Source organism: Abramis brama (assembly GCF_963993115.1).
Source record: "Abramis brama genome assembly, chromosome: 13".
NCBI classification, from domain to species: domain Eukaryota; kingdom Metazoa; phylum Chordata; class Actinopteri; order Cypriniformes; family Leuciscidae; genus Abramis; species Abramis brama.
Window position 1 is genome coordinate 13,586,093 of NC_139975.1, and position 25,137 is coordinate 13,611,229.

The 25,137-nt window shown below is 36.0% G+C and overlaps 3 protein-coding genes across 5 annotated transcripts; 2 read left to right on the plus strand and 1 right to left on the minus strand.

The window, feature by feature from the left end:
- Window positions 1-460: 460 nt before the first annotated feature.
- LOC311094304 (uncharacterized protein) lies at window positions 461-2,445 on the plus strand. The gene is made up of 6 exons (XM_084132185.1): window positions 461-691; window positions 887-1,228; window positions 1,412-1,516; window positions 1,620-1,715; window positions 1,800-1,849; window positions 2,216-2,445. Exons 1-6 carry the CDS (start codon window positions 655-657, stop codon window positions 2,315-2,317), a joined length of 732 nt encoding a protein of 243 aa, XP_083988311.1. The 5' UTR covers window positions 461-654; the 3' UTR covers window positions 2,318-2,445.
- A 3,761-nt stretch (window positions 2,446-6,206) lies between these two features.
- On the plus strand, window positions 6,207-16,941 carry itga6l (integrin, alpha 6, like). Its single transcript, XM_084132879.1, has 25 exons — window positions 6,207-6,721; window positions 7,070-7,197; window positions 7,358-7,449; window positions 7,612-7,849; window positions 7,940-8,050; window positions 8,397-8,613; window positions 8,748-8,953; window positions 9,036-9,127; window positions 9,476-9,603; window positions 9,819-9,908; window positions 10,756-10,820; window positions 11,017-11,168; window positions 11,253-11,396; window positions 11,484-11,599; window positions 11,968-12,124; window positions 12,625-12,708; window positions 12,808-12,887; window positions 13,413-13,487; window positions 13,737-13,839; window positions 14,161-14,337; window positions 14,512-14,622; window positions 14,807-14,917; window positions 16,132-16,230; window positions 16,352-16,477; window positions 16,651-16,941. Exons 1-25 carry the CDS (start codon window positions 6,549-6,551, stop codon window positions 16,768-16,770), a joined length of 3,195 nt encoding a protein of 1,064 aa, XP_083989005.1. The 5' UTR covers window positions 6,207-6,548; the 3' UTR covers window positions 16,771-16,941.
- Window positions 16,942-17,091: 150 nt separating this feature from the next.
- Window positions 17,092-23,698, minus strand: chrnb3b (cholinergic receptor nicotinic beta 3 subunit b). Of its 3 annotated transcripts, none has more exons than XM_084132882.1 (6): window positions 23,448-23,698; window positions 22,653-22,801; window positions 21,335-21,379; window positions 20,709-20,818; window positions 19,758-20,625; window positions 17,092-17,275 (listed from the first exon to the last, which is right to left on the minus strand). In XM_084132882.1, the coding sequence occupies exons 1-6, from the start codon at window positions 23,551-23,553 to the stop codon at window positions 17,129-17,131; spliced, it is 1,425 nt and encodes a 474-aa protein (XP_083989008.1). In that variant the 5' UTR covers window positions 23,554-23,698; the 3' UTR covers window positions 17,092-17,128. The 3 variants fall into 3 exon arrangements, with proteins under 3 accessions (XP_083989008.1, XP_083989007.1, XP_083989006.1); XM_084132881.1 differs by having other exon boundaries at window positions 22,653-22,777; window positions 23,448-23,682; XM_084132880.1 differs by having other exon boundaries at window positions 22,653-22,804; window positions 23,448-23,682.
- Window positions 23,699-25,137: the final 1,439 nt, after the last annotated feature.

Genomic DNA, 25,137 nt, shown 5'->3' on the forward strand with positions numbered 1-25,137 from the left:
GGTGGCTGGGCGATCCCTTAGAGATAGGGTGAGAAGCTCGGTCACTCGGGAGGAGCTCAGAGTAGAGCCGCTGCTCCTCCACATTGAGAGGGGCCAGCTGAGGTGGCTCGGGCATCTGTTCCGGATGCCTCCTGGACGCCTTCCCGGGGAGGTGTTCCGGGCACGTCCCACCGGGAGGAGACCCCGGGGAAGACCTAGGACACGCTGGAGGGATTATGTCTCCCAGCTGGCCTGGGAACGCCTCGGTATCCCCCCGGAAGAGCTGGAGGAAGTGTCTAGGGAGAGGGAAGTTGGGCGTCTCTGCTTAGACATCTGCCCCCGCGACCCGGCCCCGGATAAGCGGAAGAAGATGATGATGATCATTTTAAAGTAACCTATAAAGAAAAAAAAATGAATGCATTTATTTATTTATTTTATTGTCTACTGTCACAACGTTGTGGGTAAACAGATCTTTGTTTTATATATCAAAAGATAACTGGTGAGGTGAGGAGGACAGACCTTTTTTTTTTTTAAGTATCTCAACCAATGGTGATTAATCTGGTTTCCGGGGTGGTAAGTACAGGAAGTATATAAGGAACTTCTTCTTTGCAAGAAAACTATTCCCTGTTTGAAAAAGTAAATGGACAGCAGAAAAATTGTTACAGTAATTTTACAATGATTCATTGGCCATTTGTTACTGTTTGTATATTGCGTAAGTCATGTTTAATTTTTTACTTATTTAAACCTCTCTTATGAAATGTTTATTTTAAATGATTGCTGAGATTTATTTTACATTTTTGTGATCGATTTGCATAGATAGTGCAAACAATTGTTTGATTAATAATTTATTTATACTGCATATCCAGTAGTGTGGACATTTCATGTCTTAACCTGTGGGCATTATCAGTTTTTTCAGGCACTGCACATCATGATATTCATCAGCCAAATAAAGTCATAACTGTGGCACTTGGCAACACCGTGACTCTGCAGTGTTATGCACGTGGAGATAACATAATTTGGTATAAGCAAATTGCTGGACAACAACCTCAAGTCATATCAGTATTTCTGAAATTGTCGGAACCCATATTTTACAAAGAATTCAAAAATGATCGATTCTGGGGCAAGAGATTGAGCAACAACTGTAATCTGACAATTTCAGGCATCACTCAGTCAGATGAAGCAGTGTACTATTGTGGATTAAGAACATCGTATATTGAGTTTGGAAGTGGAACACATCTGATAATTAAAGGTAAAACAACTTATTAACAAATTAAATGATCACAATGACTTAATTCAAAAAACAATGTATGCATTATAATTATTTCATTTGAATTTAGTCTATCATGTACATCTGTAAAATAAGAAATATTTATGCATTTCTAAAACAATGAGTTAAAAAAAATTGTTTAACCCTTTGGGTGTTTGATTGTAGGTCAACAAAATTTAGCATCAAATATTTCAACGTCTGATCATCTAAATGACTACATGGAGTGTCAACAAAAATGCTATGAAAACAGTACAAATCAAGTCAAGAGCGGTAAATAGATTTTATTGCTTTCATTCAATAACTTTGTGACAGAAATGTATTTATTATACCAATCTCTTGTATTCATAATAAACATTTAGTGTGCATATTTCAGAAGAAAAGCTCTATCCAGCAGTGCTCGGGTTGGCATGTGCTTTAGGATTTTGTGGAGTTCTAGTTTTTGCTCTCGTGGCTTTCATATTTACGATAGGTAAGCCCGGAGAAGGTTTTGTTCTTTATTTTTGCATTTGTCTTTGAAAATGCTTATGGTTGTTTCTGCATCTTTTTCATACAGTGCGAGGCTCTGGACAAGACAACCAAGTTAGAGGGCAGTCAAATGCTCTGGTAAGAGGATGATTTGCTATCTGTAATAAAGCGGAATCTATAGTTTTAGTAATGCAGCAGTTTAGTTTAGTTTAGTTTAGTTTAGTTTGTAGCAGAACAGACACTTAAACAGGTCCCTTCACAGATCACATTAAGTGCTAAACTAGGCAGGGTGTGTTTTGTTCAGCACCAACAAAATGTTTTAATTAATTAGTAGTTTTCTACTATCATGTTGCTTCTATAAATTAATAATGGCCTTTAATAGTGTTTTTTATTTTATTTGTTATTGTTATTTGTCATTTTTAATGGTTTGCTTTAATCTTATAAATGTGTTGAATTAGCTTGCAAGAAGTCAGTTTTATACATTTGGTAACTTTTTCTCTTCAGGACACTGATGATGAGAATTTGACATATGCAGCCTTGCGATTCAGTCGGAACAAAAGAAGAATGAAATCTGGGGAAAAGAGTGAAAAATCTCAGCAGTCTTAGTGTGTACATATCTAATTCTTTAAATGTTCAGCTATTATCTGTTCTGTTGTGCTGTATAAGATGTAAAATGATGAGTTAAATAAATACATAGTGTTATTCCATTGTGATTTAGTCAGCATGAAGAGTATTTTTATTCATCACTTACATTGGTCCTGTCTATTCATTTTCCCTCCACAATATTTTAAGTCTCATTAGCAAAAAAAAAAAAGATTATATATATATATATATAAGCATTGATAATAAATGATATGCCTTTATATATAAGCATTGATAATAAATGATATGCCTTTATAAGTCCTATTACTACTGTTAACGGGAGGGCTAAGAAATAAATGTCATTGTTGTTTAATCTAAAAATACATTTAAAAGATTATCTTAAGGTAAACTAAATATAAATCTAATTGAAACAATACACTTGAAAGAATAAGAGGGCTAACCAACTACAAATCAATTTCATGCATGTTTGTTGATAAGATGCACAAATACTTCATATACTCTTCGCACTCAGACTCAGCAGCTGATAGCAGTGAATGGATTTTTTCTTCTGCCCTGTAAAAGCAATGCTAGCATGAAGGTGTTGTTGTGCACAAATGTGTGATCGCTGCTCTGATGATTGTGTGGTAATGGTGTGTTCCGTTGTAGATGAAAACTGGAATAAACTCTAGTTTGCTAAGTTTTCATGTGGGCTTGTCTAGGTCAAGTTGATGACCATCAGAAGGAAAGGGGATCAATCAATCTAATATGGCTACTTAAAAGTGAGTGAATTAGTCGCACATCAAAATTGTAAATGGATTATAAAAACAGAACACCACAATGACTTTAATTTAGTATTCTGGAACAGGACAGCTTTGCAAACTGTTTTTCTAGCTTTTGACAGTTAATAGTCAAATATTCCCTAGCGACCACAGGTTAACTTTTTATTATTCTCTTTCTTTTTGCACTTGTAAGATAGTATTATTATTATTAAAAATAAAAAAAAGTATATGTCTTATACCTGTTGGTAACACTTTTATAGCGAGTTCCAATTTCGTAATTAAAAATAATATTGGTAACACTTTACAATAAGGTTCATTAGTTAACATAAGTCAATGTATGAACTAACATGAACTAACAATGAGCAATACATTTGTTACAGTATTTATTCATCTTTGTCAGTGTTAGTTAAAAAATATAGCTGTTCGTTGTTTGTTCATGTTAGTTCACAGTGCATTAACTAATGTTAACAAATGTTGAAATTAATATTAACTAAGATTAATGAATGCTAAAGAAGTATTGTTCATTCTTAGTTCATATTAACTAAGGAGGTTAACTAATGTTAACCAATGAACCTTATTGTAAAGTGTTACCATAATATTTAAGTATGTTACGTGTTACATGCTGCTTACAGTTAAGATTTGATTTATTTAATTGTTTGGAACATTTTCTTCCACAAAATTAGGAATTAAGAATGTTTCCTTGCCTTGTAACCTGAAATAAATAAAGCTTAGAGCTTAAAGCTTTCATCTTTTACAATTTTTTGACAAATACTTGTATTTACATGTAGTGTATACACAATACACCTCCTATGAGAACTTGTGATTATGTGAGGGAGGGTCAAAATTCAGTCTTGACTTAGGCTCCGCCTCCACCACTGTGCATGGCTGAAGCACCAATCTTGGTTTCTAGTGTTTCAAAGTCTGCTATTTGTTAAGTGTATTAGCCTGACCTCAGTTTCTCAGACAGGCCGTTAGTATTTGTCATTTTCAAGGGAGAAATAAAAACATTAATATATAAATATATTATATAAAGTGTTGGTAAAAAGTCCATCCTGTTGTATGAATGTCACATGTTCTGATCCCAAAACACACAAATAAGAGAGGAGCAAAACAAGATTTTGTGTCTCTTGGGACCATAATGTCAATTTCAGGAATGCATGCATATTTTTAAATATCAACTTGTGTTTGGGGTGCGCTGTTGAAGTGGCCTTGCATGTGTGAATGATTGTTTTTATGTGCATGGGCTTCTATCTGTGCAGGAGTGCATCTGTGCTTATACGTGTAAGTGTGAGGTGGTGCAGATCATGAGACGTGTTTTAAGCGGTTTCATTGTACCGCTCCTGTCCTCCTGTCACCCATACCCACACTTTCCCATGACCACTCATCTCTACTGACTTACACCATCCTCAGTGGGTTTCTCAGTAAACAACTCACTTGCCGCAACAACATTTAAAGTTTCCACAGGATGTACAGCTATTTTTGTCACAGTTAAAGTTAGTAGTGCTCAGATGCATGCTGTCATTTAAAGGAATAGTCTACTTATAAAAAGTAATCTCTTAGAAACACTCTTTATACTTTTATATTAATTAATTTTAAATTAGGGTATTAGTTAACTAGAGTAGGTTTAGCGTTAGTTGACATGTACTTAAAAAGTTACTTATAGTCAGTAGTAGAATGTCTGTTGGGGGACCATCAAAATAAAATAAAATAAATAAAATAGCAGATATTAAGCAGACAGTCTAATACTCTAATGAGAGTTAGTTGACATGTACTGTAGGTGCAACTTATAGTAAACAGAATGTGTTGAAAATAAGAGAAAATAAATTTTTACCATTATTATTTGTCATTTGCATGTTGCTGATTAGTCTCAGCCTCAGACGTCACGCCCACGGAACGTTGGCTAAACGTCTGATGCATATGGTACACTTAACTGGAAACACTTCAGGAATGTCGAAGTCGTCATCTGATTGGTTGAATTTTATCGGATTTCCGGGGGGCGCGAGTGTCGCGCTTATTTTCGGTCCGCCTGGAAACAAAGCGCAGACGTGTAATTGCGTTTCCTACTGATTTACTCGGTGTTTTGATCAGATGTGGTAATGCAGACGCAATTGTTGTTATACGTGGACAAACAGATCAATGACTTACTGCTTGTTTTCTTCTCCTTCTTTGATTTTCTATGCTGACTGACTTGTTGCAGTCTATGGTTGCACGCCGATCTGTTGTTGTGGGGACATTTCCACGCAACGAAACGTGACACTGAACGAAACGAACTGTAATTGGTTGTTTGACATGTCGGTCAAACGGCCTTATGGGCGGGCCTTGGCCAAAGAAAGCTGCTATGAATTCCAGACCTTCAGCCGTCAGTCTGAAGGTCTGGCTACGCGAGACTAGTTGCTGATCATCCGGAAGGCAGCTCGTGAGACCTTATACCTTTCAGTGCTAAAACCACAATGATGCTTAAGTTTCCAAACCATGGCCACTATGTGCAGAGACAAGTACTGCTACTCAATAATGTAATGCAAAACAAAGGCCAAACAACCGCACCATCATACCAGATTTTGTGTCACTAGTTGGCACACATGGAATTTGTCACATTATTTAACTTCAACTAATTTTAAGGGTATTTTTCCTAGATGTAGAGTTGAGGCAAGTTTTCACCTTTTCGTGTTATTTTAAATGAAATAAATGAATACAATTGTTTCATTGTGCAGTCATCGTGGCAGTTAAAGGGATAGTTCACCCAAAAAAATTTATTTGGTCATCATTTACTCACCCTCAAGTTGTTCCAAATCTGTATGAGTTTCTTTCTTTTGTTGAACACAAAAGAAGATATTTTAAAGAATGTTGGTAACCAGACAGTTGACTGTAGCCATTGACTTCCATAGTATGTTTTTCCTACTGTGGAAGTCAATGGCTACAGTCGACATTCTAGTCTAGAAATCTCTAGCGCCATCTTTTGGTGAAATGTGTTTTATTTGTCCGGACAACACGGATTTTAATTTCCATTAAGACAAACAAAAAACAACAAAATTTGATTTGGCCTCGAGGTATTTATCTGAATATTTGAGGTTTATAAAGGTAGCCTATACCTTATATATAAAGTCCATGTTTTATACCTTATAAAACATAGGCTTATATAGGCCTATGTTTTGTTTGTTTTTAAATGATGTCTTTGTGGCTTGCTCGTGTACTAAAGTTTCTTTCTCGTTGCAAATTGCACCGTCATAACATGTTGATTCTTATCTTGAACTTGATTAAACTCCCAGGAAATCATCGAGGATTAAAGGGCATGTGTTAACGTTTCCTTTGCAGGTAAACATTAACTTTCTTTACTGTACAGTACAGTTGGTCTTATCCACACCCTGAGAACATAAATCAGCCAAGGCTTATATTCGTCACATCGCCTCACCCTACGGTGATAGTTTTTCTTCTGGAGTAGATCTCTTAGCCCATTTCCAGCTCCAGAGAGGTCCACCATGTTGTTCAGTCAGTGGAGTCTCCTCCTGACCGTGTGGATGCTTCGGCCACCGCAGGTTTCGGCTTTTAACCTGGACACACAGAACGTGATGAAGAAGCGTGGAGAAGCAGACAGTTTGTTTGGGTTTTCTATGGCCATGCACCATCAGCTCAAACCTGCAGAGGAGCGCGTGTGAGAAACCTTTTTTTATTTATTTTTTAAGCGAACACGTGATAATTGTTTAAATTACGGCAGAACTTTGCAGCATTGTGTTACATCACATTTGATGTTATTATTTTTCTAAACATGTTCAGCAGCACAAACTTTGACAACGCTTTGTAGCAACCTGCATTACGTCTCTCACATGCATTCGTATAGGCTACATATAGACCTAAATGAAAGTGTCATAATTGAACAATATCTAATTACTAAACTTAATATTAGATAATGATATGCTACTACGCAATACATAAAGGTTATCTATCTATCTATCTATCTATCTAACTAACTTCTATCTATTGACATCACTTGCAATTTCAGATTGCTGATTGGAGCGCCTCATGCTAGAGCATTGCCCGTTCAAAATGCCAATATATCTGGAGGTCTGTACAAATGTAAATTCACAACACAACCTGATGACTGTGAACGCATTGCCGTTGATATAGAAGGTTGGTGTGTGGTTTACTTGATTTATGTTTTGTTTCTTTATTCCTCATTTTTTTATATTGTAATGATCAAATACTTTTTTATTATGTGTATTATTTAATAATACAAGCAGTTTAAGTATCCCTAAAAAAGCATTCTAAACTCACTTTTCTATACTGGCAGATCGTCCTAGGGAAAGGACAGGAGTAGACTATAGAGAAAACCAATGGCTAGGTGTCCGTGTCCGAAGTCAGGGCCGAGGAGGCAAAGTAGTGGTAAATTGTGCTTTTCATTTTAACTGGTTCTTATTCATTGTGAAAGTATTTTATTTAAAGTTGACACCTCAAACGTAAACATATGTGTACATATGTTATCTTAATGTTTTAATTGACGCTATGTGTAATGAATGTGTAATAAATATGCTCTGTTTTATTTAGACTTGTGCCCACAGGTACCAGGATTGGAGTTTTACCAACCAGCGGTTATTGGGCAGATGTTTTGTCTTGGAACAGGACCTTAAATTGGTGACGGATGGAGTGGGAACAAGATCATTTTGTAGTAATCGGGAAGCAGATAAGTACAAGTTTGGATACTGTCAACAGGGTCTCTCTGTAGCGTTTTCCAAAGACAGCAAATATCTTGTATATGGAGCTCCAGGAGCCTATGACTGGAAAGGTACTGCAAAGCATTTTTTTCACACTTCACACATACAGTAACAGTACAACCTATCATTTATAATGACTTCTTCTCCTTTTCACACTTAAGGCATTGTGTACATGGAGCCTGTAGATGACTTCTCTCTAGAGATCTATGAAACAGGAGATCATAACCAACAACAACACGAGCTTATTCCTGTGGACATCAGCAGCTTTTTAGGTGATCATGGTCAACCTACTACTGTGTACCAGAGGCCAATCTATCGCACAATTGTCTAGAATGCAGATCTGTTCAAAATAAAATATTACTGTAAATTTTGACTTATCTGATGCAGTAGTTAGCAATACGTTAGCAACTATAAAATGAGGAATACATTTTCTTTAAATCATACCGTAACTTCCAGAAGTTTCAAAGAGCATTTATTAAAAATAAGCTACAAAAATGACTCATTCTGAACTTACTAGTGAGTATTAGTGGACTTCAGGGGAAACATTTAATGATAAAAGAAGTATTTTAAATCTGATATCATCTATTTATCAACAATTTTCCTTCTGTTATTTCTCAGGCTTTGCTTTAGATACTGGGATGAACCTTACGAAGAAAGGAGAGTTGAATGTTGTGGCGGGGGCTCCGCGCTCACACCACAGTGGGGAGGTTTTGTTGCTAAGACCGGATGAAAGGGCAGAAAAAAGGAACTTGAAAGCTGAACACATCCTTCGAGGTCCAGGTTTGGCCTCCTCCTTTGGCTATGACCTCGCTGTTCTTGACTTAAACGCAGATGGGTGAGTTTACACGAGAAACAGATACAATTATGACCAAACAGGATGTGATTGTAAAGTTTCTTATGTAATCACAGGGAATTATTGTTTTACAAGTTTAGTCTGTATTAGAGATGACAATGTCCTCATTGCCTCAGGTGGGATGACATCGTGGTGGGTGCACCTGAGTTCTCTGAGAAAAACATGGATGAAGATGTAGGAGGGGCTGTGTACATTTACATCAACCAGCCCAATGGACAACACTGGAACCAAATCAAACCAGTGTGTCTGTACGGGAAAAGGGACTCCATGTTTGGACTAGCAGTGGCGCACATTGGGGATATAAATCAAGATGGATACCAAGGTTGAACAAAAGGTTATATATACTTCAGTCTTGAGCCTCAGTTTTCCAGTATATCTGACAAATTATCTTTTCTGATGAACAGATTTTGCAGTGAGCGCTCCCAATGAGGATACAGGGAGAGGTCGAGTGTACATACATCATGGTTCAGCTGCAGGCTTTCATCAAAAACCAGTGGTTCGTAAAAGGACTCGCATATTTATAATTAATATAATTAATTTATATATACATTTTTATCAGTTATTTTGCTTTAGATTTAAATTGTATTTAAAATATATTTTTAACACTTTTTAATTTTATAATATTATATATTATATTTACAAAATATTACAAATTATATTATATTATATTATATTATATTACTAATTATATTACTAATTATATTATATTATATTATATTATATTATATTATATTATATTATATTATATTATATTATCCAGCATGATTCATTATACAGATCTGGTGAGGAATTTTGCATTTGCAACTTTTTTCAAAGTGACTGTTAAAACAATCTCTTTTTATAGGTTTTAGATGCTGGAGACCGCGGTATCAAATTGTTTGGCTATTCCTTGGCTGGAAACATGGATATGGACGGTAACGGCTATCCAGACCTTGCTGTGGGTTCACTTTCAGATACTGTGCTGGTTTACAGGTTGGATGCTTCCCACTCTGATAAATCTATAGATTCAATGCTGATCAGATCTTTTGCATTCATGTAATTCATCATATGAAGTGAAAGAATAACCAGACACACTCCACACTATAAATATACTTTCATTAAATATCATTTTGTAGGATCTGTACATTTTAGAATTCTAAATTAATTACATTAATATTATTAATAAATAATATGTTCTTTTTTTTAAGGACTAAACCAGTGGTAAACATAGAAAAGACGTTGACATTAACACCAAATAATTATGACTTGAAGGCACGTGACTGCAAGCAACTTCCATGGTGAGATAACAGCAAAATCTAACAAATCTATACACTGAACAAAATTATAAACGCAACACTTTTGTTTTTGCCCCCATTTTTCATGAGCTGAACTCAAAGATCTAAGACTTTTTCTATGTAATAAAAGGCTACTCTAAAATTTGCAGTTTTACTGACACATAAAACTAAAAAAAGGTTTTTTTACTGACACATAAGACCAAAAAAAAAAAAAAAAAGGGTTGTTGATTGTGGCCTGTGGAATGTTGGTCCACTCCTCTTCAATGGCTGTGTGAAGTTGCTGGATATTGGCTGGACCTGGAACACGCTGTCATATACACCGATCCAGAGCATCTCAAACCTATTCATTCATGCTGACTGCAGGAATGTCCACCAGAGCTGTTGCCTGTGAATTGAATGTTCATTTCTCTACCATAAACCATCTCCAAAGGCGTTTCAGAGAATTTGGCAGTACAGTAAAACATTTTAGAATGGCCTTTTATTGTGGCCAGCCTAAGGCACACCTGTGCAATAATCATACTGTCTAATCAGCATCTTGATATGCCACACCTGTGAGGTGGATGGATATCTCGGCAAAGGAAAAGTGCTCACTAACACAGATTTAGACAGATTTGTGAACAATATTTGAGAAAAAATATTACATAGAAAAAGTCTTAGATCTTTGAGTTCAGCTCATGAAAAATGGGGGCAAAAACAAAAGTGTTGCGTTTATAATTTTGTTCAGTGTATATATATATATACATGTGTATTTTAAAATAATAATAATTTGAGCTATAAAAATAAACATACACACTTATATACATTTTTGTTTCTTTCTTTCTTCTTCTTTTTTTTTTTGAAAATCTTTCAGCACTATTACAGCTCAGTCCTGTTTCACTTACACTGCCCAGCCACCTACATACAATCCCAAACTGAGTGAGTCCATTTCCTGTTCTCCATACTGCATTAAATATCAAAACAAGAATAAATGTCCCACAGCAATCTGTATGAGTCATTCCAGCTGGGTGTGTTTGATTAGTTATTATATCTTGGCAAACAGCTTCTTGTCAAAGCAATTTCTTGGAACTTTTTGAGGCATGTGAAATTGCATTTGATAGTCACCTTTCTGTAGGGATCGAGTACAAGCTGAAGGCTGATACAGTGCGCAGAGAGAGGGGTCTTCCTTCACGAGTGGTCTTTGTGAATTCTGAGGCTGCGCAGGGAGACCGGGAACTGCCTGGCCAGGGCAAACGAGAGTGTGTCCAGACCAACCTCAGGCTGCTGGTACTATCTACTCACACTCTGATTTGCTGGTTTCAAGAACTGAAAGTGAGAATTTATGATTAAAAACCATTGTACTGTTTTTAGGGAGATATCCAGGACAAGCTGACCAGCATTTCCATCAGCTTATCTGTTTCTTTGTCATCTGACAATCCAAAACAGACAATCAGAAACCTCCCTGACTTAGAGCCAGTTCTAAACGCTCTACAAGAAAACACAACCAAAGCAGAGGTATACTGCCATATCACTTCTTTTATTGCTGTAATATCCCACTGTCTCAAACATGGCTTTCTTTACCACAAACCTCTTATCTCCCAGGTCACCTTTATGAATGCCGACTGTGGAAGTGACAACATCTGCCACAGTAACCTGCAGCTCCAGTATAGCTTCTGCACCAAAGACCAACAACAAGAAAAATGTGACCCTCTATCCATGTAATATCATTATCTATGTGGCTTGTGCAAGATTTAGAACAATACACTACTGTTTTTTACAGTTCAAAGACCACATGATTGATATTTGGCATTTGGCATATATCTCAATATTTAGCTAAAGTTTTGTTGTTGCTATAACTGCAAAACATGTACTGACAAATCAGGACCAAATCAGGAGTTTAAATATCTCAGGGGTATAGCGTGCAAATCCATTAATTGCACTAAGTTATAATCATATTGTGTAAGCACTACGTAATGCAAATTGCATATTAGCTACATATTTGACATGTGTTTGGCCGTCTTGTAATATAGACTTAAGGAGCCATCCTTGGAATTGCTAAATTTGGGTGTATCTTTGTGTGTTGAAGGGAAAATGGTGTTTCTGTCATTTCTCCTGGTGATGAGAACGTCGCCCTGGAGGTCACTGTAACCAACATAGGTGGAGAAGATGCACACCAGAGTCAACTGTCTGTGACGTTTCCAGAATTTCTGCACCTATCATCAGTCATGCCAAAGAAGAATAGTGTGAGTGTCCTATTTCACTGAAAAAGTTTGCATCAGCAAGTCTTATTGTGTTTTGCTTTTTACTGAAAGATGGACACATTTTTATAATGCTTCATTGCATCTGTTTTGAAGGACTGTCATATTCAGGCCTAGACTTGTACACTCGAAAAAATAGAATGTTGGATTTGAAAAAAAGTCTCAAGTTGTTCCATACAACTGTGTAAAGTAGTTCCTAAATTAAATTGTATGCACTAAATTACATTGTATGCACTAAATGTATGGTTCTGCTCATTATGATGTACACATTCTGCCTCACTCACTAAACACTGACTGAACAAACACTTGTCAAGTAAAGCTAAAGCTTGTCAAGTAAAATTTCAATGAAATAAATCTGTTAAATTAACTTCACTTGATTACGCACATTTTTTGAGTAACAAGGGGATTTCTTTTAGTGTACACTGTTTCAGATTTTGCATAGATGTTTTCAAATACCATTTGTTTTCGTTTTTATCGCTGTGCAGGAAACCCAGGTGCAGTGTAACCCCAATGAACAGAAAACACAGGCTGACTGCCAACTTGGAAATCCTTTTAAAAGAGACTCGGAGGTATGAAGAGTAATTAAAATTCTCTCAAATCATCAAGCATGCTTTCAATATAATCAAATCTGTCAGTCTCCTAACCTAGGTTTTTTTCAACACTTTCAGGTTTCATTCTACCTGATACTAAACACGGAAAGGCTTTCCTTGAGAGTGACAGGCGCTAATGTGACAATGTCCCTTAAAACGTAAGAAGAGTCTAGCTTAGCTATGATGTTATCTTCTAGGTACCTCTAGTTACAGTTAATCAACATAATACATTTATAGAAGTAGTACTATAAAGTTTTATTGCATGAAAAACAAGCTAATGAAGTTTTAAAGTTTAAATGTTTTAGTGCGTGCGTGTGTGTGTGTGTGTGTGTGTGTGTGTGTGTGTGTGTGTGTGTGTGTGTGTGTGTGTGTGTGTTTGTGTGTGCGTGCGTGCGTGTGTGTGTGTGTGTGTGTGTGTGTCCTGGTAAACCCTACATTATGGGGAAAAAATTTCATATTACAAAATCATATTAATTGATGTTTGTTTGTTTTTTGAAAATGTAAAAATGCTTTCTATGATTCATAGAGTTTTCTATGATGGGTAGGTGTACGGGTTAGGGGATAAAATACAAAGTTTGATTAGTATATAAATCCTTATTTCTATGGAAAGTCCCCTTAAAACATGGAAACCCAATAAGTGTGTACATGTTTCATTTTTTTTCTCTTTTTCTTTTTGTCAAAAGGATTAGCATTCAAGATATTCCAATAGTTGTCGCAGAAGCGAAAATTATCTTTGAACTGCATCTGAATGTCACTGGGTAAGTCTTATTAATTGTTTTAAAAAAAAAATGATGTACAATACCATTTAAAAGTTTGCTGACAGATTTATTTATTTTTTTAAGAAATGTATATTTTCATTTAGCAAGGACGCATTAAATTGGTCAAAAGATTTCAAATTAATGTTGTTCCTTTGAACTTTCTATTTATCAAAAAAAAAAAAAATAATCCTTTAAAAACACAAAAGCAGCACAACTGTTTTTTAATAATTATGTATTTTGTCTTTGTAGTGTTGCTAAACCTTCCCAGTTGTACTTTGGAGGAGAAGTGAAAGATGATAAATCAATGAAATCAGAAGATGATATTGGCTCTTTGGTCCAGTATGAGTTCAGGGTTGGTGTCTCAGTCCCCATAATGTTACAGTGATGAATTTCTCTGTTTTACTATTCATTATCATTAACTGTAATTTAATCTGGCATAATCCCTTACACTTGCTAGTTGCTAGGTTTACAAAATGAATGGTTATAATAATAGCCTAAATTGTAGATATTATCATATTTATATCTCCAATCAAAAATAAATCAGTAGCTTATCACAGAGTGCTATTGCATTTATGTCTGTAAATATACAGTATTTAGATGTATACTTGTTGGTTTTAGTACAATTAAAAGCCTGTTGATTTTGTGCTTCTTGTGCTTGTACTTTCTATGTCAGATTATTAACATTGGTCGGCCTCTGAAGTCCTTCGGTTCTGCAGTGCTGAACATTCAGTGGCCAAAAGCAACCAAGGAGGGAAAATGGCTCATGTACCTTGTGCAAATCAGCGATCGAGGAAAGAATATTATTAACTGCACACCATCAGAGGCTATAAACCCTCTCAGATTTATCAAGGTAATTCCTTCAAGGGATATAAAGTTAAATAACTATCAATTATTAACATCAACTCCCACTGGTTCTACTTTGTAGCTTTCTGTATTTGATGAATGATAAATCCTTGAGACTCAGACACAATATGACTTATGACACTCTGGTAGAGGTCACTGATTCTATGTGCTCACTTCTTAGGCGTCATCCAGAGGAAGGCGTGAACTAGAGCGTGAATCAGGCCTGAAGGCTCTTGCCTCCACTTCAGATTTTTTCCCCTTTTTGGGCAACAAAAGAAAGTATAAAACTCTGGTAATTTCACTTTACACATGATTTTATACAATTCCACTGACCAGTGCTTTATTTTCATTTCACTACTATCACTAGTTATATACTAGTATCGTGTGCCTTTAAAACATATATCAAAGGTTTAAAGGTACTTACCTTTGTCGAGTTCTTTGCAAATGTATCTCTACCTTTCATGTTGCCGCCCCAGACGTGTGCTGATGACCTAAAATGTGTGGAGATAAAGTGCCCTCTTGAGGCACTGGACAGCACTGCAGGCATCGTCCTTCATGCTCGCTTATGGAATAATACTTTTCTTGAGGTACACTTGCTGACATTCTTTTTTATTTCTGCACTGTAAGACTTAAAAGTGAAATTTACAGAATGAATTGAGATCAATTCATTTAAATAATATTGAATGTTTATTGCAGGTAGTAGAAAAAAGAACTCAAACTGAAAGAGAAATTTTATTTTCAATTCAAATGACTTTAGTTACAGCATTTCATTTGGTTTAGTAGCATATGTGTAAAAATAATAATAATAATAATAATGCTGCTTGCTCAATCTATGTTGATTAATGTAGCAAATTCCTCAATATTTGAAAATTGTGGTAGCATATGCATGTGTGCTATTTCCAGCTAATAATTAGCAAGATTTTTTTTTATTTATTTAAGTGTTAGTTCACCCAAATATTTTAATTATACTTGTACTTGTTTTTGTTGTTGCATTGTTTTATTATTGTTGCATTGTTGTATGTAATACTTACAGTAGGCCTACCTTATGCCTCTGAATCTATGCCTGCCTTCCTACCCTCATATCAATATCAAATGTATTTCTAGAACACAGTTCCAGTAGTGGGATTGAATGTGAGATTGAATTAGTGCACTCAATAACATCCACAATGGTTTCGGACACCCAAATGGCTGTTCCCTCAAATAATGCCCTATTTAAAGTTTTTTGGCTTTTAGTATGAATATGTTAGCCTTACTGTTATCTATAAGCTAGTGTGCTCCAAAACAATAACAAAATTCGCATTTAGAAGACCAAACCCAATGTTGAAAATGAAAATCAGGTTGATGTTAGAATCCAACGCCAGATTGACATTAATCTCCAACGTTGGACAGACGTTGTATTGTGGTTGAAAATGAAAATCGTGTTGACGTCAGAAACCAACATCAGTCGGGTTCATTTCCAACCGAAATCCAACGTCTGTCCGACGTCGGATGCTGACGTCAATCTGATGTCAACCCGACTTTCATTTCCAACCAAAATGCAACCAAAATCATCCCCTGACTGACGTTACTACTTTATACTCAAGGACGTTGACAGAGTTGTAGTGGAGTAAAAAGTATCATATTTGTCTTTCAAATGCAGTGAAGTTAAAGTAAAAAGTTTCCCAAAAAAAAATAATACTCAAGAAAAATACAGATACTCAAAAAGTGTATGTACTCAAGTAAATGTACTTTGTTACTGTCCACCTGTGGTAACAAATGTATTATAACTAGTTGATTATTGACAAGATGTCTTCTTTTACAGGAGTATAACTCATTGAACTACTTGGATATTGTACTGGATGCATCTCTGACCATTAATGGGACTCAGGAGAATATTGGGAGTCAGCCATCCAATACTAAGGTTACGTGTCATGTAGATTAGTACTTAAGCATATTAGATAAGGTATTTTTATTTGATGTAGTAGTGATTAATAAAAAGTGTATTAGGCAAAGCTCACTCAGTGTTTTTATGACTGATATAGGTGAAGCTAACTGTTTTTCGTGAAAGGAAGCCTGCTTTACTCAGTCGAGTCCCGTGGTGGGTCATTCTGCTCAGCGTACTGATGGCACTGCTGTTACTAGCTTTGCTGTTCTACTTGTTATGGAAGGTAAGGTGACCCTTTTCATACAATATCTTAATTAAAACTAATACTTGATTTACCCGAAGCAATTAATACTGTTACAATGTAGATAAAAATATAGAAAAACAAGTGTAGTTGTTAAGTTGCTTCCATATTAGTGTTTTTGACTGAACTGTGTTGTATTTTTTTGTGCTCCTCAGTTTGAATGCTTAACTTGTGGAATATGTGCCAAAGAGAAGAAGGTTTATTATGAATCAAGTGAGGAACTTATGACCAAACAGAGGTGTGTCTTCTCAAAGATGGACAAAACAGTCTTCTGATTCTGTGGAATTGTTTTCCTGCACAGGTCAAAAAAAGATTAGCTTTTTCTCTCTTTTTTTTTTCTTTTTTTTTGTAAACTGTTTTTTAATGTTGTCTGTAAATAAAAAAGAATGTATAACTAAATTATCTACAAACAATAGATGTCTTACAAAATAAAGTTGTAAACAGCATGTTGCACATTTTACATTTGACTAACATTGCTGGTCATCTTATGATGTTAATCATAAATCTGAGTATTTAATGCAGTGAAAGAACAAATTACTTCTACATTCTAATGTGCGCTGTCTGCACTATTATTGGAAGTACAATAATATTCCCATTTGTAATGTGATGGATTTGACTGTAATTCTGGACGTCTCATGGAGAAGGAGGAGGGGGTGAGCTCAGGAACATCTTCAGGGCAGGTGTAAATATGAGGATGGTGCCAAGAACAGATACAGTGAGGAATGCCCAGAGGAAAATCCTGTCCAGCACCTGGGCCACAAACTTCCAGTCCTGTACTACCTGCAAGAGCCAAAGAACATTCACTAACACTTTACAATAAGGTTCCATTAGTTAACGGGAACTAACCGTGAAAAATACTTCTAAAGCATTTATTAATCTTGGTTAATGTTCATTTCAACCTTTGCTACTGTATTATTCAAATCAAAGGTTGTATCTGTTAATATTATTTAATGGAGGTGAACATGAGCTAACAATGAACAGTTGTATTATTAATATTGTAACGCATGTGTTATTTAGTGTTAGTTAATGCAACTAATGGGACCTTATTGTAATATTCATTGCATCATAATTGTCACGACTGGCATATTCATCATCAAATAATAGTCATAGCATAACACTTGATTAGCGTTAACATTTTTATTCCTGACTTTATCCTTAGCATCAACAGTATGCCAGAGGAACCTTATTACTTCAAAACCTCATTAACTTTATAAAAAGTTGGCCAAAATATATTTAAAATATATGATAAATATATAAAGTATTCAGTGCAGCTTAAGAAATAATTTTTCAAACTGAAAATAGTTTTATACATTTTTATATAAACTTTCAAATGGCAAAATATATTACAGAATGTTATTGAATCAAGATTCAATAAAAAAAAAAGAATTTGAGGCAAATGCAAAATGCATTTTTAAATATGTATTGGACAAGATAAATATATTTAGATTTATACACTACTTTTAAAAGAAGTCTCATATTTTAGTGGAAACCGTGGATTTTTTTTTTTTTTTTTTTTTCAGGATTCTTTGATAAATAGAACGGTGAAAATAACACCATTTATTTAAAATAGAAATCTTTTATAACAATGTAAATGTCTTTACTGTCACAATTTATTGCATCCTTTCTCAAGGATTTTTTATTGCATCCTGCAATGGATTGCAGGATTTTGCAATGCAATGCAATGGATCTCAAGGATTTTTTATTGCATCCTGTTCAAGGACAAGCATTAAGTTGGTTCAGATCATACTTATCTGACCGCTACCATTTTGTCTATTTAAATGGAGAAAAATCGATCATAACTCCAGTAAACTATGGAGTGCCGCAGGGATCTGTGTTAGGCCCTCTGTTATTCTCAATATATATGCTGCCACTTGGAAATATTATAAGGAAACATGGAATTAGTTTCCATTGTTATGCTGATGACACTCAAATCTATATTTCATCACGGCCAGATGAAAACGCTAAATTATCCAAATTGACAGAGTGTGTTAAAGATATAAAAGATTGGATGACGCTCAATTTTCTTTTATTAAATCCAGACAAGACAGAGGTACTAATCATCGGTTCAAAAAACCGCCCACAAAACCTCTCACACTACAACTTTAACATAGTAGGATGTCCTGTTACTTTATCCTCTACAGTAAAAGACCTGGGTGTTATACTAGACTGCAACCTGTCTTTTGAAAATCATATTTCATATGTTACAAGAACAGCCTTTTTCCACCTTAGAAACATTGCTAAGCTACGTAACATGCTATCAGTTTCTGATGCAGAAAAATTAGTTCATGCATTCATGACCTCGAGACTAGATTACTGTAATGCTTTGTTGGCCGGTTGTCCTGCGTCCTCATTAAACAAGCTACAGTTGGTCCAAAATGCCGCCGCTAGAGTTCTTACTAGATCAAGAAAATATGATCATATAACACCAATTTTATCATCACTACATTGGTTACCTATAAAGTTCCGTATTAATTACAAGGTATTGCTACTGACTTATAAAGCCCTAAATGGCTTAGCTCCAGTCTATTTAACGGATCTTCTATCGCCCTATAATCCATCGCGCTCTTTAAGATCACTAAATTCGAGGCTTTTGGTCATACCTAGGATATCCAGATCCACCAAAGGAGGGAGAGCATTTTCACATTTAGCTCCAAAACTCTGGAATAGTCTTCCTGATACTGTTCGTTGCTCAGACTCGCTCTCCCAGTTTAAAACTAGATTAAAGACGCATCTCTTCAGCCAGGCATTCATATAATACTTTTAATCTTACAGTTAAATCCGACCTCTAGTTCATAAACACCAGAGGAGAACTGGCCCCCGACTGAGCCTGGGTTCTCCCTGGGTTTTTTTTTTTTTCTCTCCATTAGGTCACCTGATGGAGTTTTTCGGTTCCTTGCCACTGTTGCCTTTGGCTTGCTCAGTTGGGGATATTTGGGGATATTTAATTTAATTAATCAATCAACAATACTATTGATCAGCATTACCAAACGTGGACGTTTTCCACTAGAAACAAGCATTGATGTATTATTTTAATTTAATACTGTGAAGCTGCTTTGATACAATCTGTATTGTGAAAAGCGCTATATAAATAAACTTGACTTGACTTGACTTGACTTTCTGAATAAAATGTTTATTTGTTTGTTTGTTATTTGAAAGTTTGTTTGTAACAAATGAACTTAAACTTTAAGGTATATCTAAAAATAGCTTTATTTCTATTCATATTTGCAGTCACATTCATCTTAAGCCATTTTCAAGTCCTTACCTCTCTAATAAAATGCTCCTTCTTAATGTGACTTGAGATGTAGCGAACCGAGTTGGTGGCTTGCTCCAGCATATTAATCAGAGCCTGACCTTCTCCTTCAGGGCCTTTCTTGTTCCTGGGCTTCAGGTCAGGGCTGTGGGGCTCCAGCTCTGGGTACTGGTAGCGCTCAGTGTTCCCCCTCATGCAGAGCAAATGTGGCAGTCGCTGGAGGAACAGCGTACGCACCCATGGAGACATCGGGTGGTAAGTAGCTGAAGAGCGGTGGTGTACGTTGATGACAAACACGGTCACGATGATGGAGAGAGTGACAAAGATCATGATAAAAAGCAGGTACTCCCCAATCAGCGGGATAACCTTAGAGGAAGAAGGGATGATCTCTTCAATGACGAGGAGGAAGACGGTGAGAGACACCAGGACGGAGGTGGAGAGGGAGACTTTTTCCCCTTCATCGGATGGAAGGTAGAAAACCAGCACTGTTAGGAAGGACAAGCCCAGGCATGGAATAATGAGGAAGAGTGTGTAGAAGAGAGGAAGGCGTTTCAGGATGAACGAATACGTGATGTACGGGTAGAAGAGGTGGCCGTCTCGCCGGCTTCCTTTGACCCCAGTCGCGCTGAGAATCTCCCATTCGCCGTTATCAAAGAAGTCCCTTCTGTCCACCTGCTGGTTGAGGAGCACTAGTTCAACCATGTTTCCATCATATGTCCACGAGCCAAACTTCATAGAGCAGTTCTGGCGATCAAACGGGAAGAACGTCACATCCATGGTGCAGGCTGATTTGTAGGTGGAAGGGGGGGTCCAAGTGATCATGCCATTGTACCTCACAATGACTTTGGTCATAAGTGAGCCTTCAAAACGTCCATCGGCACTAAAAGTGAGTGGACAGGATGACATGTTTAATATTCCAAAATGATGAATTACTGTTGTATTTAGATAGCCACACAAACTTACTTCTCGTATAAAACAATGTCTGGGAGCCAGACGGTCTCTGACGGGACTCTGATAGAGGTGATGCCACCATATTTATCAGGGTTCCAACGCAGTTTATAATCCAGCCATTCCTACAAAGAGTTTATTATGAAAAACAATGTTTGTTTCATTACTTTTCTATTGTCAGTGTCCGGTATCATTCGCAGAGAACTGCTAATTTAGTCTTTTACATCATATGCATTTTCTGTTATTTTCAATAATGTTGCTAGAGACAAGCATATATATGTACGTTTGGGGATGTGTACCATCAGAATTTTAGGAAATTATTTTATATTTTACACTAAACTTGGTTAAGGTATTTATCTGACAAAATGATTTGGTAAAAAAGGGTAAATTACAGCTACAGGTTTTATTCTATGCAACAACAAAAAAATGCAAAGAAAAGCAAAAAGCTCACAGGAAAAAGCATACACTGACTATAACATAATCCATTGTTTATATTTAATTTTTGCATGTGTTCATAATTTCAACAGCCTGGGCAAAAATAATACTTTTGACTTGAATACAACCAATTCATTTATCTGCATACAGCACATTATTAATTTACCTGGCGAAACATTTTTACAGGGATGTTTGAAGTTATTTACCTGCCATAGCCACACATTAGTGGTCATGAGTTGGTTTTTCTCATCCTAAATTCATAAACAGAGAAGAAAGAAAGATAACACCATAAACAACTGAGATATATATGTGAGATTCAATATATGTGATTATTTTGCATTACTCGTCTAAATTCTAGTGATTGTATTCTAATGATTTACAAAGTCTGTTGTAATACACCATAAAAAGAGCACAAAAGACACATCAATCAAACAAGAGAATTATATTATTATCTATTTTTCTTGAGATTATGAGCCAGTTGAGGCAGAGTGGTGCTGAGAGGGGTGACTGGAGCCCACATAATAATAGCTGTCTTTATTTATTTTCCATAGCCCTCAAAATCATTGGCTATATCTTTTGATAAACGTCCAGCATAACCACTTTCAAAGCCATCTTATACTCTGAATTACGAGGCACTTGGGCACCTGTGCCTTCAGGCAGTTTTTAAATCAATAACATCTAACAGGCACATCTGAGCCCTTATCAAGTAAATCAAATTGCAAGATGTACATGTAACAACAGTAGTTGACATCATTTTTTTTATTGTTATCATCATGGAGAGAAACAATTAGCCCTAATGGTGCAACTTTGTTTATTATTACTAATTTGTTTTGTCGACAATTAATAAAATGCACATTGAAGCTGAGAGATTTCACTCAGGACTGTCAGCATCATGCACTGAAGAAGGTTTTATCCAAAGAGCACATTATTTGCTCATTCAGGCTCAAATCATATTGGATCACTACTGCATTGGATGTTAGTTTGTGTCTATGCATTTGTTTTAGCTAGCAATCTAGCTCAAATTAATACCTGCAGCATTTACTTAGCAAATATATTTTCTTCAGGCTGAATTCCTGTCAATTTATTTTGTATAATTTAATCACAAAGGGAAATGGTACACCGATGGATTTGTGTGGAGTGTGTGCACACTGTTAAAGACGTGAAAGCTCACTGGATCTCTGCACTTTTAATAATTCAGCCTCCCATCATATGAGTCTTCAGAACAGAAAAACCCTTTCAGAGAAAGAGCAAGGCAAAATAAAACCAGGAGAATGTGAAAAAAAGTTGGAGGAGAAGAGCAGCAGTGAGGCAATATTTTCTATTTATAGCCTCTAAGGAAGCAGATGCCCCTAATATGTGCCTAATGTAGAGAGATGTATTGACTTCATAAGTCAATAGCGTTCAGAACCATGGACAGCTCCATCTGCTGTATTTCAGCACCACGGACAGAGACCAACTGAGTGCCGTCCACAGTAAGGCTTCAAAATGAAGTTTAAAATAGCTGGATCTGTATGTTTGTCTTACCACATCCACTAGCTGAGATATCTTCAAGCCAAAGCGGACCTTCACAGAGTGGTTTGCGTGCAGAACAGGCCTGACCCAGCGCTGGTACCCCTGAAACAAGTCCCTGAGCAGAGCATCTTCTCTTTCTGCCAGAGATACAAACTCTCTAGCTGCTAACACACATACTTATTACATTACATTATTGATATAATTTCTACAACAATCACCGTTTATACTATCTCAATTGATAAGGTATTAATGTTACATAGATAAAATAATAGTGTTATACTATTAAAGAGTCCTGTTATAAAATTGAGAGTCATAGACTAAGTACACTAAGTGTAATGACACACAAGGACAGACAGAAACCAGACACTTTCATAGACATGGCAGTCAGCAGAAGTCCGCTCACTGCGTCCTCCACAAATTGTTTACTGACCTCAACTGAGGACAAGTGCACTCATCAGCAACACATAGCTAACAAATAGCATTTTGAGATACATTAAAGTAAATCAAATAGAATCACAAATCTATCCATCTATAAGATTTCTTATAATTTGTAGATTTTATTGCTGATACAACGAACGAAACTTTGTTCAACGACTTGTTCAAGATGTGCAATGCATGAACATAAATCATTCTGATAATAAATAATTAACGATTACAAATTGATTTCAGATAATAAAATAACTCATCTCTTTAGTAACATCCATTATAGTCTATAACTCATAAACTATAAAAAAGGATGCTAAACACACTAACATAACCAAGAAAGTACTTTACAGGGCAGAGAGACAAGGATTGGTTTGCACTTACCAGGCGTGGCGGCGATGATGCTAATAAACAGGGTGAAAAGACTAACGACTGCCAACGTCATTTCGAAAGAAAGTATTTTATATTGGCGTGACACGTGACAACGCATTAATTGCTCTTTAAAAACAAGTTTTCATAGCAAGTGATACAAGTTTGTAGTTGTTATTTGCTGTTAGTAAAAGCAGAGGATGGGAGCGTATCACTCCCAGAGAGAATCCATCCAGGTGCGCGCGCCCGCGCTCCGGTCCCACACTAGCAGAGGAGGAGCGCGCACCGTGCCAGTTTTTAAAGGGACAGATGAATGTATCGCTTCACTAAGTAAATCACCACCATCCACAGAAAATCAATGCAGCAGAGTGTCATTTTTTGGCCAGCCAACAACAGCACAATTCAAGTGAACGTAAATTGCATAAAAAAAAATTAAAAAAGAAAATCGAAAAAGATTTTTAAAAGTTAGTGAAAAAATTGCTAGTCAACAACACCCTATTGAAAGTTGCATTTAACAAAGCAACTATTTAGAATAACACATTTTTTAGACAATATTTAAGATATTAAATACATAAAAATGTGTTAAACAGTTTATAATAGACATTTTGAAGAAGTAATTGCATAAAGTTATAATAAATGCATTTTCTAATGTAAATTAATCACACGAGACTGTGTTTTCTCACAAATGCGACCACTGATAAGTTTGAATGTATTTTGAGCATGATTTATATGAGGCATGAGAGATAGAGCAATCTTAATACACCAATAACAGACCCTTTAAATATATGTTCCAGAAATGGTAGCTGTATTATATTTCCTTTTATGGAATTTTGACATGGGAATGTGGGCACAAAGGCATGTAAAAATGAAAATGAAATATAGTTGTCAACAACTCTTTTTGCATCATTCAAACAAAAATGTGGATGGATGGATGAATGGATGATTTTGGACCAGGAAAAATAAGAATATCAACTGACCAAATGTCATTTGTTGTAAATACAGAATATTATGCTGCAGCTGATGATAAGAATAGCCTTTCTTCAGCTTTGGCCAGTTTTGTATAAACATTTTTTTTTATGTTTCTTTTTGTTATATGCACTCGTGTAGAGAGTGTTTGTTTACAACAACCTTGCAGACAAATTCAAATTAAAAACTCAGCGGCGTCTCTTGTGTAAACCCTCACACTGAGTCCAAGCAGCAGCTCAGGCAAACATATCTCCTCAGCATTCATGGCTACTGTCTGAGCTCAGATGATTTTCTGCTCCAGTTGGAACCAGCTGTGGCCTCCGTAAGGGTCTGTGTCACTTTTCTCTCACGCCATTGCATGTTATTCTGTATCATTCGGAACATGGGAAAAACTTCACTGGATAACAAAAACATGGACAAATGTTCTGATACACATCAGAGCTTTCAGTTGAAATCAAAAATGCACTGATACAATCAGAAAACAGCATTGCAATAGCAAAGTCAAGTGAAGTCTGCGTTGGCATTATTGCACTTGGCATCATGATTTAATGGTTGCTGACTCACATTCTGTGCTTATTAGCTTCCTTCATCCACACTGCATGTCTGCATGCATCTGAACATAGACTGCTGTCTTTAGAAGACAGCAAAACAGACTGGAAAATGACTTAAATATTCATACACTTTTTTTAAATAATGCATCTCAACCTCCATTTGCACATTCCCCTGACTTCACTGTCTC

Coding starts and splice junctions, on each gene's coding strand:
- LOC311094304 (XM_084132185.1), top strand. CDS start 655: ATGATTCATTGGCCATTTGTTACTGTTTGTATATTGC. Junction 1,229..1,411: donor AACACATCTGATAATTAAAG/GTAAAACAACTT, acceptor GTTTGATTGTAG/GTCAACAAAATTTAGCATCA. Junction 1,517..1,619: donor TACAAATCAAGTCAAGAGCG/GTAAATAGATTT, acceptor TGCATATTTCAG/AAGAAAAGCTCTATCCAGCA.
- itga6l (XM_084132879.1), top strand. CDS start 6,549: ATGTTGTTCAGTCAGTGGAGTCTCCTCCTGACCGTGTGGATGCTTCGG. Junction 14,338..14,511: donor ACCCTCTCAGATTTATCAAG/GTAATTCCTTCA, acceptor CTCACTTCTTAG/GCGTCATCCAGAGGAAGGCG. Junction 14,623..14,806: donor AAAGAAAGTATAAAACTCTG/GTAATTTCACTT, acceptor TTGCCGCCCCAG/ACGTGTGCTGATGACCTAAA.
- chrnb3b (XM_084132880.1), bottom strand. CDS start 23,553: ATGCGTTGTCACGTGTCACGCCAATATAAAATACTTTCTTTCGAAATG. Junction 20,819..21,334: donor CTAATGTGTGGCTATGGCAG/GTAAATAACTTC, acceptor AACTCTTTGTAG/GAATGGCTGGATTATAAACT. Junction 17,276..19,757: donor AGGAGCATTTTATTAGAGAG/GTAAGGACTTGA, acceptor TGGCTCTTGCAG/GTAGTACAGGACTGGAAGTT.